Source organism: Nicotiana tabacum, chromosome 23 (genome assembly GCF_000715075.1).
Source record: "Nicotiana tabacum cultivar K326 chromosome 23, ASM71507v2, whole genome shotgun sequence".
In the NCBI taxonomy this organism is placed as follows: domain Eukaryota; kingdom Viridiplantae; phylum Streptophyta; class Magnoliopsida; order Solanales; family Solanaceae; genus Nicotiana; species Nicotiana tabacum.
In genome coordinates this window covers 88,873,332-88,894,882 of record NC_134102.1, presented here as the reverse complement: position 1 = coordinate 88,894,882, position 21,551 = coordinate 88,873,332, and the positions used below count along the sequence as shown (strand labels likewise).

General features: G+C 34.8%; 1 protein-coding gene across 1 annotated transcript; it reads right to left on the bottom strand.

Annotated features, from left to right (window-relative positions):
* Nucleotides 1–5,305: 5,305 nt before the first annotated feature.
* Nucleotides 5,306–14,937, bottom strand: LOC107808457 (uncharacterized). Its single transcript, XM_016632983.2, has 7 exons — nt 14,635–14,937; nt 14,338–14,430; nt 6,745–6,889; nt 6,535–6,645; nt 6,365–6,447; nt 6,229–6,286; nt 5,306–5,579 (listed from the first exon to the last, which is right to left on the bottom strand). The coding sequence occupies exons 1-7, from the start codon at nt 14,884–14,886 to the stop codon at nt 5,500–5,502; spliced, it is 822 nt and encodes a 273-aa protein (XP_016488469.1). The 5' UTR covers nt 14,887–14,937; the 3' UTR covers nt 5,306–5,499.
* Nucleotides 14,938–21,551: the final 6,614 nt, after the last annotated feature.

Sequence of the window (21,551 nt, the reverse complement as noted above, 5' to 3'; positions counted from 1 at the left end):
GAACTTAGAAATTCCTTAAAATTTGGTTATTAAATCTTTTCTTATTTAAATTAGATATTTATTACTTTAGATCGATTAAAATTCTTTCCTTAAATAAACATTTAAAAATTCAGCCGTTTGGAGACAAAAGTTATAGACATTCTTTTGAAGTAGTTTTGGCAATCAAGTGATATCCTAATGGTACTCCAATTGTTTCACGATGAACAAAATATTTTTTTAACATTAATGGATAATTTCTTCTTCTTTTTTTGAAGTATAATTTTACTTTTCTTAGTATTTGCAATAAACTACATTAATTTATTTTAATTATGTGATAAATAATGTGAGACTAAAATTAAAAAACTACTAAATTTATAGGAAAATAATGTTTCACTTTTCTTTTAGTTTTTTTTCTTCTTCAATCAATTTAGACTATTATAAAAGCATAAAATTTCAATGCAAAATTGATCGACCTTTTTATCATTAAAAGTAAATTTCAGATTGGACAAAATCATTATTTCATTAGCATTTTCTAATATTTAGAACGTTAAAATTAACTAAAATTTTGACTATTAAATCTTTTTTATTTGAACTATATAGGAACTCATAATATTTAGGAATATTAACACAGTAAGATTACTTCTATAAATAGAGTAAGTTAATTTTCTCAAGAATTTATAATTTTAGAAATTATTATTTCACCCGAAACAACAATAATCTGTGTGACATTAGAAGTCTTCCGCTTTAAAATACCGAGATAAGAAAACTTAAAGTAAACGTATTCGGTTATTGGGGAAAAACCAATATACTTCTAATGTCTAATTAGATCAACTAGCACATAAATAAAGCATTGGTTCGAACACTTTTAGATTGCTAAAATTATTTAAAAAAATTAAGGTTGGTAATGTTAAAAATGTTAGTTATTTTATGCTATTCGTTTTTAAGAATGTAAATAAAATATTTTCAAAAGTGTTGTCATAGAGTTTGATAGTTTCTCATGGAGTCGATAGATCTATCTAGCGGATAGATATCGCATATAATCGCAAATAAATATTAAATTGGAAATATGTGGCAAACTAATATTACCCATTATTATCGAGCTAAGGAGAATAACAATATTTATTAGCATGTATAGTCTCTTTATCATGATAATGATCAAATATACCTAGAAAGGATGATGTGAGAACCTAAATCTATCCCTAACGAAAGTCAAAATAAAAAGGTATTTGTAGAGCAAAGACATTCATTTATTGAGTTAGATAAATGTGATTAACGTTCAAGATTTTTCTCAGGAATTTGGATTTTTAATTTTTTTTTTTATCATTCAGAACTTTTGTGAATAATATCAATGTAACTTTTCTAAAATTTTAATGTATTGATATGAAATACACGCGCAATGCGCGTACTCTAAGACTAGTATAACAAATATTTTAATGACCCGATGGAACGTTTTGAGAATTAGCATCCCGTTCAGCGACTTAAGGCCTCGGAAAGCTTCGTATAATGTATTATGACTTGCGTGTGCGGTCGAGTTTGGTTTTCGGGTGATTTGGGATCAATTTTGAAGAAACATTATTGTTTTAAAGTGAAAAGAGTTGACATGAGTTTGACTTTTGTGTAGAAGACTCTGAAATGGTGTTCTGGTGATTCCAATAGTGTTGTATGGTAATTTTGGTCTTAGGAGCGTATCCGGATGTTGATTTGGAGGTACGTTAGTCGTTTCAGCATGTATTGGCGAAAGCTCGAAAAAATGGAAGATTTTAAAAAGTTTAGCCGAGAGTTGACTTTATTGATGTCATATCGGATCCTGGTTCCGAAAGTTAGAATAGATCCGTACTATCATTTATGACTTGTGTACAAAATTTGAGATCATTCCCAAGTGTTTAGGCTTGTTCGCCGTTAGTTTTGAATTTTGAAAGTTCATTAGTTCATTAAGCTTGACTTGAGGTGTGATTCGTAGTTTTGATATTGTTATGTGGGATTTAAGGCCTCGAGCAGGTCCGTATTATGTTTTGAGACTTATTGGTATGTTCGTACGGGATCCCGAGGGGCTTGGGTGAGTTTCGGATAGGTTTAGGTTGTGTTGTGCTTGTTTTTTATGTTTCGACGTCGTTTCTTCAAGCATAAATGGTACCACATTAAGCAAATGAGGTCCAAATTTAGTTTGGATTAAAGCATTATATATGTATTGTAATTAGGGAGCCATATCCAAAAGAATCGTCGAATTCGAACATCATATGAGAGAGTTATGCCTATTTCCGTATCAGGAAAGATTGCTGGTTTCTGGCGAGGTACTGTTCAGTTCGCAATTGCGAACAATTCATCGTAATTGCGAAATTTTTTGCACTGTTCATCTTCGCAATTGCGAAGAAATCTTGGCATTTGCGAACCCTGGATCGCAAATGCGACATCTGCAGCTTGTTTTCAGCTATGTAATTCGGGTTTTTGCTTTATTTTTTGATATTTTTTAACCCTGGGTTCGAGAGTGGGCGATTTTGAGAGAGGAATTTCATCTACAATCGTTGGAACATGATGGACCGTGGGTCATCATTATAATATCGAGATGTGATTCGAAGTCGGGTTATCGAGCCCAAGTTTTATGAACCGATCAATACCGAGCTTAAGTTAATATCGAGCTCGAGTCGATATCGAGCTATGATGAGAAGTGGTGTTATCGAGCTCAAGATCCATAGATCGATCGATACCGAGCTCGAGTCAATATCGAGCTCGAGATCCAGAGACCGATCAATAACAATACCGACCAAGATTGAGCCAAGAGACAAAGAGCCGTTGTAGCCGCACTAGCGGAGAAATTCTCGGTAGAAATCAAGAAAAAGCTAATTAAATATTCTATCATGGGACCCCCACTATGCATTTTTAATTATATCCAAAGTAGGATTCCTCCACTATATTAAGGGTGACTATCATTTGTGTAACACACATTGAACATTTAGACATCAATACACTCTCACATTTCAAAAATTATTGAGATTTACACACATATAGTAAAGATTATTCTTTTTTGGGCTTTGGACATTGATTCATCTTGTTCGTTTATAAATCATTCTCTACTCAATTTGAGTTTGTATTTCATTCCTTTTTTACAGTCAATATTCAATATATTTCTACTTATTTTTTCAATTTGTACCAAGTTATATCACGTATCCTTAGAACTACGTATAAATTCAACTCTATCCGTTTTTCGGGTAAACAGAATGGTTGTGCATATATCACTTTTAGGCATCTTGTTGTAGGCTTGGAAATCATATTTGTGTGTTCCAGTCCACTAGGTTAGTTTATTAAATTAAAGTTTTTGCGCAATTACTTATACGGTGGAATTAGTTGGTGATAATGTAATCTAACATAATGTAACGACCATGAAATGTTGTAATACGACCATTGCACGAACTATTATTTCATCTTCTCTAACTAGTTTCCCAATATTTTCAGGTGTGCTTTTTTCGGCAATTTTTTAGGTCAGTTCGGAAAGCTGACTACTTGACCATGCGCCATGGTTTCATCTCGGTGAGGTTCACAAATTCAAGGCTTCTTACAATCAAATTATAGTTCTTTTGCTTATTGATTTCCTCTTGTTGCAGGTCCATTTAGCACCAGGAAGTAAGTTTAATTTTCAAAAGTACATTAAAAGATCTCTAGAAGATGACTTCAAGATTGTTGTGGGTGGGTATCAAGTACGTTCCTTTCGACGTGAACTGAAACAGCATTCATCTTCTTCTTTTCAATGTTTCTTTTTTCTTTTTATCATTTTTCAAATAACTATAAGTCTTTCTCAGGTTTGGTGTACTGCTAATGATTTTTGTTATACTTGCAGTTCATTGCTATGGTTTTCTGCAGTTGTTTATCTTCTGATGAATGTTCATGCACTAGTTACCCAGGTAACTAAAAGTTACTTATTTCCTTACAAAATAAACTCAAAAACATGTTAAATGCTTCATTTTCTTCCTTTGTTTTTTGGAATTTTCAAATGGGATAAACTATGAAAAGATATATATTTGATGATCAAACTTCCAAGGCACTGATGAATTGGCATAAAAGGCAAAAAAGAAAAAACCTACAAAGCCTGGACCAGTAGAAACACGAAAATTAGGAAGTCCATGGGACTCACCTGAAACTTCCCCGAGCACGAAAGGTGGTCATCAATCCAGAATAGAAATGTCTAACGTAGAGCCATCGTCGTCTAGTCAAACAGCCAACATTGTTGCTAGTGTGGACATTCCAGAGGAAATGCCTCACAATAATGGTAGATCGCGGTCCACGAATCCTGACCTACTTACAGGTCCTTGATTGAGACAATGAGCAGAGATAACTCATGTCACATAGGGAGGAAAAGAAAGGGGAACGTAGATTGATGTTGAAATGCTATAACTTGGGCTGGAGATTGGTTGTTCCTCTATTTCTCTGCACAGCATTGCAGAAAATACTAGCTTTCTGTTCCAATTCCAGGTTGATGCTCAATTTTGTAAACTTCAATTGTATTATTATTAAAAGAAAAGTGATGTATACTTGTGAAGGCTATAAAACCTCGTTACACTTAAAAGTTCCGAGTTAGACACATTTTGAGTATTAAAATGTGTCCTTACTATTTTACCAGCATTAAGGTCTCATAGTGTACTTACATGCTACCTTTATTCCACTGGCCGCAAATGGATCAAATTGATTTACAGCTCTCTCCACTGTAAAATTAGATATGTCCATTGGATTGAAGGGGTGACAACAACAACAACAACAAAACCAGTGATTTTTCAAAAGTGGGGTTTGGGGAGGATAAGATGGACACAACCTTACCCCTACCCTAGAAGGGCAAAGAGGTTGTTTCCGATCTACCATCGGCCGGAAAAAAAGATGAAAAAAAGTAATGGCATAGGCTGCCTAGTGCATACCATAATATGGATTTTTTGGATAAATTAATCCGATTGATATATGGTTCGACTTATTGATCCCCAATTGCGAGTCTAAATCAGAATCAAACTTAGGGATAGCAAGTTATGCAGTAACAGAGCAAACCTGCGTAAAATTGATTTCTACCCGTCCTGCACCCGCAAATGCTGTAACCCACTCAGCCCCATTGCCATCCCTAAATTCAGACTCACTTAAACTTACTGCCTAGGTTAACTAAACATTGAATGATAACCTCGAAAATATGGCAAATGACTTACTACCACCAGTTAAACTATACTGCTAGATTAAAAAAGATATTGGAAGGTATTAGAATTTCTCAATTTGCAAATTTCTGAGATTCCTTGATTGTCACCCCAAAAACAAAAACAAAAACTTATACAAAAAAATTCCAATACCAGAATGACAATGAGAAGAAGATGGTCACTTCAAATTGATTGTAAACGAGCAAAGGCATTCCAAATGTAGAAGAGAACCATTTAACACTTCTTAAATATTTTACATAATAATAGATTAACCAACCAGAAAAACCTATAGGAAAGAAAACAAACTAAACATTCTAGAAAGTACATGTTGCAACAAAGACCGGAGTAAGGTACAAGTCTACAAAATCTTCCATTTGCGCTCCACAGCATTTGTGATCATGGATATGCAGTATGCAGCACTCAATGGATAATCAGAAACTGCAAGATAAATTAGAGATGAGGTTCAGCTGCAGAAAAAATGCAATAATTTGCGATGATGATCATTTTCCCATAGAAGAAACAGTATGGACCTAGTTTAGCATTTACATAGAATATGCACACATACGTCGCTTCCAGAGGGTAGGTAGGAATGAAGGAGCCTAGACTATAACTCGTCTCTTATATGTATAATGAGCTCTCATATTCTGAGGATGGTCAAGTAAGTTAAGATGCAGTTTAGAGCCTGTATTGCTTCAGAGTTGACAAGTGACACTGAACCAAACAACTCATAGTGAGAGAACAATCTCTCACTTAACAATATATTTTGTATGGAATATACTAGAATAACATCACAAAATCAAAGATTATGTGATATTCCAACCATATCTACATTCTACAGCAGCCGCAGCCATTTTAATTTTCATTTGTCAAAGTAATAAGTGGCTCTCAAGAAGTACTTCTACTCTCACGGAAGATCAATAGTATCCTAATGTCATCAATTGAGCATACAGACACAAGTAACAGATGTTCGCATTCCCACACGTTAAAAACTAGATATGCAAATCAAGACAACGGCAGAAAATTCACACAATAGCACTCTAATTGTTATTGGACAAAAAATTACAAGAAAAGAGGAAGATTAGCTTACTCGATAGATAATCTTCGACATAATCTTTATCAATTTTCCCGTGGGCCATTGCCCCAACCTGCATATGTCAAATATCCAGAAAACTATAACTTCACACAAAAGGAAGTTGTCTATAGAAAATTACAAAAGAACATACCACAAAAACAAGGTTCATGTCCTTGTTGATGCCATTAACATATTCCTGAATATCCACCAGCTTCTCAGAACTATGAGAGAAGCCTGATGCATAAGAAAAGTGGGGTATTAGTCAATTGTCAAGAACATTCCATTAGAAAAGGAAGGAACTAAAATAGATAAATTATTCACCTATCTTCCGACAGTCAATGGGTAGGTACTTTGAAACAGGGTTTTCTATAACACGTAACAGTTTCTCTCGCTTACCAAGAGCAGTTATGCTCCACTTTTGTAGCAGCTGCACTGAATTTGAAGCAACATCAGAAAACAGCAAAATTAGACAAATCAGATATGGTAATAAGCATGAGGTGAAGAAATTTTGCTCAAGGTAATTTAACTTACACATAATGCCAGCAAATCGTTTAAACGACCTAGGGATACGAACATGAGGTTTTACTTCAAATAGGACACCTTTCTCAGTCTTCACATACAAAGCTTTTAATCTCCCAGCTTTATTCACTCGGCTATCTAAAATTGAAAGCATTGCCTGTGAAAGGAAAGAAGAACTTATATAAACATTTTCGAAAAAAGATGAACTAAGATTTTTAACTAATTGCATTGCCACATAAACAATCATGAACTTTTTGCGATAATTAATTGCAAATGAAGTTTGTGAACACCAATTCCTTTCTTTCATTAGCTTTGGAACTAGAACTTATTTTGCTTACGTACTACGGACTGGAAACAGATGGAAGCAGTAATTACTGTCCCAAATGGAGGGAGGATAGGGCAAGAAAGCACTTTCACAAAGGATGCTTGGGATGTTAGAGATATATTAGATATGCCCTAGATCCAATCTCATATTTGATGATTTGAACATATTTTTGTGAATGTTATTTGATATAAAAATATATGGCATTTGATATTAGTTTATCATAGTTATTATTAATTACTTGATTAATTTAATAAGGTCCTTGATTAAATTTTGAGACTTGTCATCATGATGGAGATCATGATAATGAGAGTAAAGTCTCATACAATTTAATCTAAATTTTGTTCTTGATCGTAGGATTATTAATTTGGACATTAGTAATCCGGTTAGATCAATATTTATGTGAGCGTCTTTATGGGATAAAGATTAGTTGATCCAGTTAACTAAATAACATAAATAGATGATGCATATAGAGATATGATCATTGAATCGATTCATTGGATAATTCCAAATGGTTAGAATTACCATAAACTGTCAATAGGATATTCTCTTGAAGAATTTGATGTAAGAGTTTCCTTTGACCTGATATCATCATAGTAATTGACAAGTTATTTATTGTGCTTTGATACTAGATACATATGGCCCTAGGGCGATAGTTGAAAGGATATTGGGTACGATTAAATACTTGTAGAATTAGTGATTGATCAAGATGGAATCTCTCAACTCTTGGTAATGAGTTTAAGCTCTATGTTGCCATAAATTATAACCGACCAAATTAAGACCTTGGCCAGGGCGATTGAATGAAAGAAGAAAAGAGTTTCTTAGGTCATTCAATGGTCTATTATTTTTGACATGAACACATAGTCGGTCGCCTATTAGGATTTGACAGTTGAACCATATCCTAGGGTGACCCAGAGCTATAAAGACAGAAGGAATTAATACATTATTCTTCTACAGGTTCTTGAGAGTAAATTATATACTTCATGCTATCCAGTCGTTAAGGAGTGTTGCTAGACGCCACCCTTGATTAGTATATTGATGTGATCAATTTACTACCGGTTTAGTATTGAACCTATGGGGTCGCACACTAACGAGTGTCCTGATCTTTGCTAAAGGATTAATTACTTTATTATTTGATAATTAAATTAAAGAATTTAATTAGTCAAATAAATTTAGTTTATTAGTCCAAATGAAATATTATTATATTCTTTGCTAGCACAGATGATATAATTAATATTGTGAACAAATTGAAGTTTTCTATTTGCAGTGGAAAATTAAATTATCTCTTGGTTGAAATATATATGTGATATATATAATTATATGCACTTGGTAATTATAATTAATATTTGTAGAATTCAATTTAGAATTGAATTCCATAAATGAGTTACATGTTTTTATTTTAAAATGTTGACTAATTTGTAGAATTCAATTTAGAATTGAATTCCATAAATGAGTTACATGTTTTTATTTTAAAAGTATGACTAAGTGTAGAATTCAATTTAGAATTGAATTCCATAAATGAGTTACATGTTTTTTATTTTAAAATGTTGACTAATTTGTAGAATTCAATTTAGAATTGAATTCCATAAATGAGTTACATGTGTTTTATTTTAAAATGTTGACTAAGTTGTAGAATTCAATTTAGAATTGAATTACATAAATGAGTTACATGTTTTTATTTTAAAAGTATGACTAAGTTGTAGAATTCAATTTAGAATTGAATTCCATAAATTAGTTACATGTTTTTTAAATATTTACCATAAAGCATGTGATTTGTATTTTCCAATGAAAATTATGTGTATATATATGTGGGAGTCCTAATTAAGAATTAGGGTGATATAGATCTTACACATTGTAAAGTCATGTAAAAATCAAGACATATTGTAAAAATCAAGACAGTTATTCTTGAGAAGAAAATTGCTTTGAGAAAGTAATAGTGTAATACAAAGCCAAGATAGAAAATACTAGTACAAGAAAATTATTTCTTGTTCTTCTACCTTTGAGTTGAGATTTTTGAGAAAAGTTTCAACACAATATTTTCATTCAATTTGTTCGCGGGATTTCATTGATCAAAGAGTTGATAGCAAGGATCAGTTTCGGTGTGGATACGCATAGAGTCTTCGCACTACCGAAGAAATTTAAAACGAAACTCTCTTCACTAGGTACGTCTTAGATCCGATCTTTGACATGCAAAATAAATTTTAAGCACGAAAAGATCTGCCTAGGATTGTTATTGTCTTCCGTTGCGTGTTATGAACACCTCTATCCAATCCTTCATGGGCATCAATTAAAATGTTTAGATCCTACAAGTCCGGAGGTGGGATCAAGCAAATATAGCTACATCTGATCTTGTTCCTGCTTTCTCCCTTCCGCTAGAAGGATCTAACAGAAAACGGATCAGTAGAAGGTTAAAGAGGAAGCAACAGCTCTCCACTGCAATTCCATTTATGCTCCCAGTTCCAATAAACACTCAGAATCTGAACCAGAAAGAAGTAGAATGGAAGCAAGATCAACTGACGAACTCACCCTAAAGAACTAACATCGAGCAAAAATGGAAGGGAAATTCACAGCCAAATCAATCCATAAATGCATCTTTTCATGTAAGGTAACGGAGAGGCTTTAGAAAGAAATAAAGCTTACAGACAAGACAACATCCGACAGTTGATATTTTCAAATGTATAAATCAAACAATCAGTATAAAGAGAAAGAGCCTGAGTTGCACAGAACCGGGTGGTGGTGGGTTGAGAAGGCATCCGAGTTCATATTTTTTTCCCCTCCTTTTTATCACTTAACAGTGGCTGAAATTTAATTGTTAAGTGTTGGTTGGGCACCTAAGCAAAAAACACGTTTACTATCCATAGTCCCAACTCCGTTATGTTCTCTAAACTCTTCAGTAGAATTTTTTTTTTAATCTCTTGGACACAAAATACCAATTGCAGATGGACGGCATATATAAGATGCTGCCCCAATTGCAAAGTAGATTATAGAGCTGAATAAGTGGACTCTAGAGTGAATAAGCAAGATCTTGCCTTTTCAGCAAGTTAGCCTTCGGAAAGGCATATGCATGACGCTTGGGAATATGGCATTTGTCAGAAGATGGAGAACAGGAAAAGGTTTTGCGTAACTATGTAGAGATTCCATTCTGATAACAAAAATTGCAAGAGGAAGAAACTGGAGAGTTTTGGAAGGAAAAGAGAGATCCATATTGCAAATGGAAATGATTTTGTTGTTTATCATTTACTTTTGGAGCACATATGATCTCCTCACTTGTATAAATGACTGGGTGAATCAAAGAACTCATCATTGTAGAGTTTGAAAGAAATCATCTTTGTAAAATTTGTTTTTTTAATAAGGTAAGTAAATGTCATTAAAAGGCATCAAGAAGATGCAAATATTATAAAAGAGGGAAAAATGTCAGCTACAAACACAAAAACTATCATAAGGGTAACGAGCTGACAAATTACCGGGCAAAGATTCACCCAACTAAAAAGGTTCTTTATTTTGGCTTTCAAACTGAAAGCCCTGAAGGAAAAACTCAGAGAATGGAGCAGAACTTTACAAGGAAATCTCGAATTGCAGAAGATAGGTGTACTTAACCAGCTTGCAGAATTGGAGGGGATTCATGACCAGAGGCCTTTGAATGAAGAGGAAATATATGCCAAAACTGCCCTAGCAATGGAATTTGAGGAAATTGCAAAACATGAGGAGGTGGCATGGAGACAAAGATCCAGAGCCTTGTGGCTGAAGGAATGGGATAAAAATACTAAGTTTTTTCACAGAACTACAAATGCATACAGGAGATACAATCACATTGAGGAACTGGTAGTAGAAGGGATATTGGTGCAGAATCCTGAAGTTATCAAGAAAGAAATTGTCACTTTCTATCAAAATCTATATTATGAAGAAAAGGAATGGAGACCACATGGTAATTTTAGAAATTGTCCTAGGATTACTACTGAGGACAATCAAATGCTTCAAAGTCCTTTTAGTGTTCAGGAGATATGGGATAGTGTGAAGGCTGTGTCGGGAATAAAGCACCTGGCCCTGATGGGTATTCAATGGCCTTCTTCATACATTGCTGGGAAGTAGTGAATAAGGAAGTAGTAGTTGCTGTTCAGAACTTCTATTACCAGGGTATCTTCGAGAAAAGTTTTAATGCCACTTTTGTGGCTTTAATTCCTAAGAAGGTTGGAGTCAAGGAACTGAAAGACTTCAAACCTATTAGCTTGGTCGGCAACATCTACAAAATCGTCTCCAAGTTGTTGACGGAGAGACTCAAGAAGGTGGTGAATAAGTTGGTGGATGTTCAGCAGATGGCCTTCATTAAAGGCAGACAGATAATGGATGCCATATTAACTGCTAATGAATGTGTGGATGCAAGGATACTAAGCAAGGAGCCTGGTATTTTATGCAAGCTGGATATTGAGAAGGCCTATGATCATTTAAATTGGAACATTTTGCTAGAGACTTTAAGAAAGATGGGGTTTGGTGGAAGATGGGTCAATTGGATCAAATTCTGCATTAGTACAGTGAGATTCTCAATTTTGGTTAATGGTTCACCAGTTGGTTTCTTCTCTTCTCAGAGGGGCTTGAGACAAGGTGATCCCCTATCTCCCTTTTTATTCATCATTGCTATGGAAGGTTTGAATGACATGTTAAAGACAACTCAGATAAACAATTGGATAAGAGGCTTCAGGGTAAGTTCTAGAGCAGGTAGTCAACTAGAGATCTCCCATCTACAATATGCGGATGACACTCTTGTATTTTGTGAAGCTGATAGAGGTCACCTTCAGATGTTGAGGGTCATTTTTATCTTGTTTGAAGCCATTTCTGGCTTACACATTAATTGGGATAAAAGTTTTGTTTATCTAGTTAATGAGGTGATGGAGCTCCAAAATTTAGCTGGAATTCTTGGTGGTAAAATAGGCAACATGCCTACTGTGTATTTGGGAATGCCTTTGGGGGCCAAAAGCAAGTCAAAAGGGATATGGAATGGGGTCTTAGAGAAATGCGAGATGAAGCTAGCTAATTGGAAGAGCCAATACTTGTCCATGGGAGGAAGATTGATCCTGATAAACTCAGTTCTTGATGCTATGCCCACATATATGATGTCTTTATTTCCAATACCAACGAGTGTAGTGAATAGAATAGATGCTTTGAGAAAAATTTCTTATGGGAAGGCAACAATGATAAGAAGAAAATTCACTTGGTTAGATGGACCTCACTCACAGTTAACAAGAAGGAAGGGGGATTGGGAATCAAGAACTTGAAGATCCAGAATCAAAGTTTGTTGATGAAGTGGTTATGGAGATTTGATTCAAAAGAACAATCTTTATGGAAGGAGGTAGTCAAAGAAAAGTACGACATGGAAGGAAAATGGATAAGCAAGCTTGTGAGAAATCCATATGGGATCAGTCTGTGGAAGTCTATTAGAAATATGTGGCCCAAGCTCATTAACAAGTCAAACTTCGGAATTGAAAATGGTTTGAAGGTATCTTTATGGGATGATAATTGGTTAGGTCAAGGATCACTAAAACAATCCTTTCCTGAATATTCATTTACTGAATCAACAACAGGAAGCAATGGTAGTGGAGGTTTGGACAAATCAAGGATGGACTCTGACCTTCAGAAGATTATTAAATGATTGGGAGATTAATAGATTTACAGAATTCTATAAGAATTTGGAACCATTCAAATGGACCTCTACTGCAGAAGACAGTGTCACATGGCAAGGGAATAATAAAGGGAAGTTCTCAGTTAACACAACATATAAGGAGTTCAACACCTCAAACAATTAGATTGGCTGCTGGCCGTGGAAATTGATTTGGAAGGTTAAAATTCCTTATAAAGTAGCATGCTTTACATGATTGTTGGCAAATGAGGCAGTTCTAACTCAGGATAATTTGATCAAGAAAGGATTCCAGCTATGTTCTAGATGTTACTTATGTGGAGAGGAGGCAGAGACAATCAATCATCTCTTTTTGCACTATAGAGTGACTTTATAATTATGGAGGATATTCATCAATTTGAGGGGAATTTTGTGGGTTATGCCAAGAAGAATACCTGAAGTTTTAACATGTTGGAACAGAGAAGGCAACCTATCTAGTAATAAAGAGAGATGGAAGATTGTCCCAGTTTGCATATGGTGGACAATCTGGGAAGAAAAAAATCAAAGATGCTTTGAAGAGAGATACAGTAACATTCAAAAGATGAAAATGAAATGTTTATTTATTTTTTACTTTTGGTGTAAAGGAGAATATTTAGAAGATCGTGAATCTATTTTTGATGTTTTAGAATCTTTATGAGAAGACAAAGGATTAGGAGTGTCTTTTCTTATTAGGCCTCTTTTTTTTTTATTAGGCCTCTCTGTAATTATGGGTGACTTCACAGCTTTTGTGTAGTCTTTTATTTATATATAAATATGTTACCTTTTAAAAAAAAAAGGTTAACCAAACATATAGCTTTTAGGGAGCTCCTAGAAGTTGAATACCATCATAACATATGTGGTTTCTTTCAATCCAAATACACCAAAAAATATAAGCAGGCGCCATAAGCTAGATATGCTTGATATCTTTATCAACTCTCCTGAGACCCCATGCTTCATAGACCTCTCTGACTCTATTAGGCATAAACAAATTCAGTCCAAATATGAAAAAACAATCTTTGTAGAATTTTTTGTACACATCTCATATACGGAAATTCTGTTTTTTTAATATAAAAAGATATACGGAGTATTATTTATGAGATGCGTACTTATGGACTAGAAAAATAAAATCTAGAAAAAAGGTAAGAGTACGTATGGACTGAACAGACGCGGGTGTTCTCATTCCTAATTTCATCTTCTCTTCTCTTTCTCGTTTAACACAAAATCATATTGTACCCTTGAGTGAAATAGAAAGTTCAATCAGAAAAGTGAATGTATAATCACTTATAAGTCTAGATGATTTTTTTAGAATAATCATTAATAATATATATGATCAAAGAGCAATTAAAATGACTACTTGGAGATTTCATGGCCAACTACCAGATATCTCTTTCCTTATCATTATTCTTTTTTAGTAATTAGGGCACTGAATAATCACAGGTTACTCAGACTCAACTTGAACTTGGATCACTTGCAGGACTCAATACCAGCCAAAAGTTGACAAACGTTTTGACACATCAACTTCTTGCACATGCAAAAATTGTCTCAAATGACACACTTAAATCTGAAGTCTACAGGAACATCATAGTGTTCATACTATAGGCAACAAGATAGGCCTGGATTTCAAAAGTTAACTAACCTGATAAGCAATATCAGGTCGATAATCAGAAGGGTTTCGATTATTCTTCTTCAGAAAGTTGGAATGTTCATCTGAGTTGAGAAGTTGGTAAGTCTGCATCAACAAGAGGAAGATATCATTACACACTATGGGTAACTACTTCTACTTACTTTATACACAGACAAAGACAAAGCAAAAGATGCGATGCTAAAGATAATTAATAAGATGAACTGTAAGAGTATATAACGCTGAATAAGCTACAAGCGACATTCAAAGCCTGTGTAATGAAAACCAAAATTGAACAAACAAAAGACAGACCTTTCCAATTTTAGCAATTTCCAGAGAAGCTCTTTCGATGATGAAAATAATACCAGGTTTGGTGCTTTGATCAGTTGAAACAACCGGAATACCAGCCAGTAAATCTACAATTCGTTCAGCTGCCTCACTGTCTGCTTCTGTTCTCGCTCTTTTTGCAGACTCCTCTTCCAAAGGTTCCTCTATTTCTTCCTTATCATAATTCTCTCCTTTCTTTTTCCTCTTTTCCCCTTTTACTTTGTACGCTCGCACCATTTCAATTTCTTGTCACACCTTCAAGGAACTGCAAGAGCGGCGGCACGTGAAGCCCTTGTCCTATTTAAGGACCCAAAATATATTATACTCCATAATTTATATTTTTTATATAATTATACGGAAAAAGCCTAGAAATGTCACTCAACTAACACAACGGTCTATCTATTTCATCCGTTAAAAAATTGATCCATTCATGCCACTAAAATTATATTTTTGGCCCATTTATGCTACTCAACTAACAGAAATGGCCTACCTATGCCATCCGTTAAAAGGTTGGTCCATTCATGCCACTAACGTTATACTTTTGGCTCATTCATGCCACCCAACTAACAGAAATGGCCTATCTATGTCATCCGTTTAAAGGTTGGTCCATTCATGCCACTGACATTATACTTTTGGCCTATTTATGCCAGTGTCTACTAACAGTTCCATTTTATGATTTTTCCGTAATAAGAATTAATTTTTCGACCCTGCCTTTACCACGTGTCTTTATATTACCTGTTCTTCTTTACTTGACCCTACATTTCTTTTAACCCTGATTATGTATAATTAACCATGCCCAACCCGATAAAATCCAACTAGTCGTGATGACACATAACCCAACCCGCTAGGTAAGCCAATTAATAACTATCCAATTTAATGAATTTTTTTAAAGACAAATAAATGAACCTTAATACATTTCCCACGGAGATTTAATAAGTTATTTTATCATCCATTTGTTTTAAAAAAAATCTCATTAAATTGGATAGTTATTAATTGACTTACCTATCGGGTTGAGTTATGTGCCATCACGATTAGTTGGATTTTATCGGGTTGGGCATGGTTAATTATACATAATCAGGGTTAAAAGAAATTGTAGGGTCAAGTAAAGAAGAATCAGTAATATAAAGACATGTGGCAAAGCCGGGATCGAAAAATTAATTCTTATTACGGAAAAACCATAAAATGGAATTGTTAGTAGACACTGGCATAAATCGGCCAAAAGTATAACGACAGTGGCATGAATGGACCAACCTTTAAACGGATGGCATAGATAGGCCATTTCTGTTAGTTGAGTGGCATGAATGGGCCCAAAGTATAACGTTAGTGGCATGAATGGACCAACCTTTTAACGGATGGCATAGGTAGGCCATTTCTGTTAGTTGAGTAGCATAAATGGGCCAAAAGTATATCGTTAGTGGCATGAATGGATCAATTTTTTAACGGATGGCATAGATAGGCCATTTCTGTTAGCTGAGTGGCATTTTTAGGCCTTTTCCGTATAATTAATAATAAAAGATTTCAAAATTTTAAAATTTGGTAAAGTTAAGATTGAGTTAATAGAATAATTTTTTTCTCTCACTAAATTAAATAATGTATTTACCTTCTCATCAATTCTATTTTTCTTCCTTTATGTATAGTCTTTTTTCATGTTTCTCGCGATTTTACTTTCTAATTCAATTCAAACTCTCTAAATTAGCTATTCATTTTTGTCATATTTGATTGATCCACACACCAGAAAATAAGTTCTTTTGTGTCTCATTTTTTTAACTAAGATATCCTTGAGAAAAATATCACATGGCTCAAAACACGATGGATAATGGGCTCACCCTTTGATCATTTTCACTTAAGGTAAGAATTCAATACCATATGACGTGCGCCTAACCCATACATCTTGAGTTGCGCTCTCACCACTAGACCAAAGTCATGTATATTTTTTTGTGTCTCGATATTGATGGAGTTTATACAAGAAGTTTCGGGTCTTTTTATATATTTTGGTTTTAGGTCATCAGTTCTGTTGAGTCGCCCCTCATTGATGATCAACAATTATTTATAAACTAGTGCCTCCCACGAACGTATTGTTCAACCAGTTTCATTCACATTTGGTAACTGAATGACACGCTCACTGCCTTTAATGTTCTTGTCATTCTTGTTTTACCTTAATTGAGACTCTATAAATTTGATTGAGAATATCAGTGATGGACTCGTGGCTCTAGTAGGAGACTCATAAAGCCCTGAATTAGGTCCGCAAAATTTTTAATAATGAATTTTATTTCAGATTAGACAATATTAATATTTGTAAAAAATTAAAAAGTATAAAAGATTTGTAAAAAAAAAGAAAAATGTCTACTCTTTACTAGTAAAAATATATTTAAAACTTTAAATTAAACTACTTAAAACTTCATATTAGTAAATATATTTTTTACAACAATATCAAAGATAACATATCACACCATTTTTGTCACACCTAGAAGTTGCTCACTGCTTCAAGAAAGCAAAAACATTATCAACTATACATCTGCCACAACATCTTCTAATATGTTATTGCATTAAGCACGTCTTGCAATTATGAAAAAGGCATAGTCAAAAGCAATTACAGTTCCAACCTAGTTTTTTTTCCTTTTGGAGAAAAAGAGAATTGCAAATGCCCCGAAAAATGAAACTTAGAGCTTTTTTGTCACGACCCAAAATTCAACTAGTCGTGATGGCACCTAACCCAACTCGCTAGGTAAGCCAACTTTCAACTATCCAATTCCAATAACAATTATTAAAGAAATTTAAGTAAATAATTATCTTAACCTTATACATTCCCCAAAAACTGATAGTACAAATTATGAGCTTCTAAGAATAGAATATACAAAGCGGAAATAAAATAATACATAGTCTGTTTGAATAATACATAAACAGAGCTTTTATAAATCTAAGGCTACCCTGAACAAAAGGCAGCTACAACAGGAACGCACGTACATCTTCAAGTCCCGCAACCATTGAGCACAGCAACAACAGCAGCCAACATATACACGCAATGTACAAAAGTGTAATATCAGTACAACCGACCACATATATTGAGTAAGTAACAAACATAGCCGTAGGTTGAAAGTAGTGACAAGCTTCCACCAAGGTCGGGTCCAAAACCAATAGTCCACAATAATCCATTACAACATAAAGAATACAATAAAATGAAAAGATTTCAAGGGACTGCGATGACCAAGCAGCTCTACCTTGAATCCTTGCGATCACACTTTAACTCTGTCCGAGTCTGATAGCTCCCATACCTGGCTCTGTACAAAAATGTGCAGAAGTGTAGAATAAGTACACCACAGTCGGTACCCAGTAAGTATTAAGACTAATCTCAGTGGAATAGTGACGAGGTACAGTCGAGACACTCACTAGTTTAATAACCTATGCAATATAGTATACAAAAATAATAGAAAATAAATAACAATAATGACAACAATAATCAACCAGTGATATACACAGCAGGGCGACAAGAACATCATAAATATTGCACAACAAATAATGAATACAAGTACAACCAATTAATCAAGTCCTTCCAATATAAATCTTTAGCCTATATGTTTTTCAAAGAGAAATGTTGAGAATATAATACTTTCAAATAAATCTCTTTCAAATATAATTCCTTCAAATAAATATCTTTTAAATAAAATTCTTTCAAATAAATCTCTTTCGAATAAAAGTAACTCTGTGACACAGCATTTCAAAATCATAAAATACGGGTCTCAACCCACTTTCATATTTCCATGACACTTCATGCCAATTTCTCTATCAAAACCGCACGGACAACTCACATGCCAAATATCATCATCATTTAACCACGGCACCTCGTGCCCACATTTCATATCACAACTGCACGGACAATTCACGTGCCAGTATCATCATTATGTTCCCTGGCACCTCATGCCCACATTTCATATCTGTTGTGACGTGCAACCCGATCCCATATAACATTAATTATACCTGTTGCGGCGTGCAACCCGATCTCATATAATATAATCCGCCTGGCAATAGCCACAGGCTCTCAATTTCAACATAGATCAGACTATTATCAAGTTTACCGAAATAACAAGACAAGTTGCACAAGATATAAAAATAAACACAAGAAAAATCACAACATCACATGAAAATTACCAACGCAATAAACCCATATCATCACATAAAAATTACGAGCGCAAAAATCCCACATCATCACATAAAAATTACCAACACAATAACTCCATATCATCACATATCATCCCTGACAATAGCCACCCTTATATCTCCTATAGCAACACTTATCACTCCTATAATAGCCTCCCTTATCCCTCCGCCCTGACAATATCAATAGCCACCCTTATCGCTCCTATAGCCACCCTTATCGCTCTTATAACCACCCTTATCTCTCCTATAGCCACCCTTATCGCTCCGCCCAGACAATATCCCAACACACGTAATAACAGTGAAATGCCACCCTTATACCCACATAATATCAACAGTGAAATGGCACCCTTATATCCTCAAAATAATAACTCAAATAACACAAAAATTTACATAGAATATTATCACGGCAACATAACAAAATCAATTCATATCACAATTTGCCCAATGACCACAACCAATTCCAAAAATATAAAAAAATTAATTAATTTTACAACAAATAGCCCAAGGCTCCACTGCGGCTTGTAGCCCAATTTAAATATTTCACATCATATAAAAAAATGAGGATCTCGTCCTCAACTTTGAATCACAAGTATTTTGCACATTGTGTCAGTTGAAATTTTTCCATTTCCTTTCTTTCTTCTGTTTAGTCAATTATGTAAATAATTTTCACAACACATAATGAATCCCCATACCAATAGGGCATGTAATTCATAAAATTGAACTAAATTATTCCGAAATCACATCAAAACCCACTATAGTGAGTAATAGAAAGTCACTTTTGGACTCATAGCTTTCAGTAGTGTAAAAAACAAAATGATAGACACGGGCTAACACCATCAAATCTCCCAACAGGGATAAACACATAAATAGGTTTTAGAATTACGAAACTCACCCATAAGTGGAGCATAATAGGAGGACTCGCCCCAATACTCAGAACTGAATCAAACTAAGGAAAATATTCCTTTATAACAAATTAGGATCGTACCTGTAACGACACCATGTAGTGTAGAAGCCTGAGCCATACCATATCAATTATATCAACAGGTCGAGCCTCCCCCTCTAGGGTGCCATCTACCGGCCTATCCTCTACACCTAACTGGCTGTGCACGTGGAGTATTAACTAGAATAAATCCTGTAGCCTGAGTATTCTGATGAAATCTGCCTCTTCCAAGTCTGGGACAATCTCTCATAATGTACCTAGTATCACCACACTGATAACAACCCCTTTGCGGGTTCGGCTGCTCATACTGAGTCTGTGCCGGATAATTGGAATAACCATTATAGGAACCCCGTGCCGATGGTACATTAAAAGAACTTACTGGAACACCCCGAGTATTCTGAAATTATTTCCATGAACCCGCTGATACTGAAATGTAGAATTATTAAGGCCGCGGGAATACCGCAAGTCCCAACATTATCCCATACAAATCTCAACTCTTAATCATATACAAGTTTTGGAGAACCTTTCAATACCACATAAATACATCTTAGGCCAAAATTGATATAACACATGACCCCGCAATCTAATCATTGATAGTTGACTCCCCTCACTTGGCGCGAAGCCATAGGACACATTCTGATGATCCACAATACTAACTTTCATCGCTCGTACGACATTGGTCATAAGGCACCTCAAGCCATTTATTTGGCGCATGTCATCCTCATGACAGTTAAACTCGCTTCCTCCAATGGCTTGGCTGCTAGTATGTACCCTTTACTAAATAGAAATCCCATACGAACCACATAGTCTCTAATACCACCAACTATCTTCAGATCTACATCCACCTCGTGACCCTACCGCGATTGTGACGATTAGGCAATTAATTAAACCTTCTTAAGATCGTACTTATCAACCAGATGTCAGAACCTGCTGCACCCCAACGTGCACAACTGAATGATCTCTCGATACATCCGCATCCTCGATTTGGACGACACGTGGTAACAATGATTGAGCCACCCTGGCTCCCTTATAACCCCTCTGTAATATCACAAACCATTGGCGAATAGTTGATATCGAGTACGCAGTTTCATACACGAGTGGATGCAAAAGAACATAATATATATGCTTCAAGATGAATAAATGTCGCACGATAAGGAATGAAAGAAGTGAAAATTTTCCTACTAGCTCTATAGTCTCTCGAAGATAAATACAGACGTCTCTGTACCGATCCGCAAGACTCTACTAAACTCGTTCGTTACTCGTAGAACCTATGAACCTAGAGCTCTGATATCAACTTGTCACGACCCAAAATCCCGTCACAGGTGTCGTGATGGCACTTAGTCTCTAAGACTAGGTAAGCCGATTTTATAACAATTCAAGCCATTTTTGTTTATATATAAAACAACAGTGGAAATAATTATAAATATAACAACCTCCAAAGACTGGTAATGCTGAGTCACGAAGTATAATTGAATACATGAAATGATCTCAAGGATCGAATAGTCAATACTGTTTAATTAATAATTAACAGTACAATAAAATGAAAAGACTTCAAGGGACTGTGACGACCAAGCAGCTCTACCTTGAATCCTTGCGATTACACTTTAACTCTGTTCGAGTCTGATAGCTCCAATACTTGGCTCTGCACAAAAATGTACAAAAGTGTAGTATGAGTACACCACAGTCGGTACCCAGTAAGTATCAAGACTAACCTCAGTGGAATAGTGACGAGGTACAGTCGAGACACTCACTAGTCTAATAACCTATGCAATATAGTATACAAAAATAATAGGAAACAAATAACAAT

Bases quoted from the DNA above. Each gene is read 5' to 3' on its own strand.
- LOC107808457 (XM_016632983.2), bottom strand. From the start codon at position 14,886: ATGGTGCGAGCGTACAAAGTAAAAGGGGAAAAGAGGAAAAAGAAAGGA. The intron at 6,646-6,744 runs GTAAGTTAAATT...CTTCAAATTCAG, and splicing joins ACGATTTGCTGGCATTATGT to TGCAGCTGCTACAAAAGTGG. The intron at 6,448-6,534 runs GTGAATAATTTA...CTTATGCATCAG, and splicing joins CATTGACTGTCGGAAGATAG to GCTTCTCTCATAGTTCTGAG.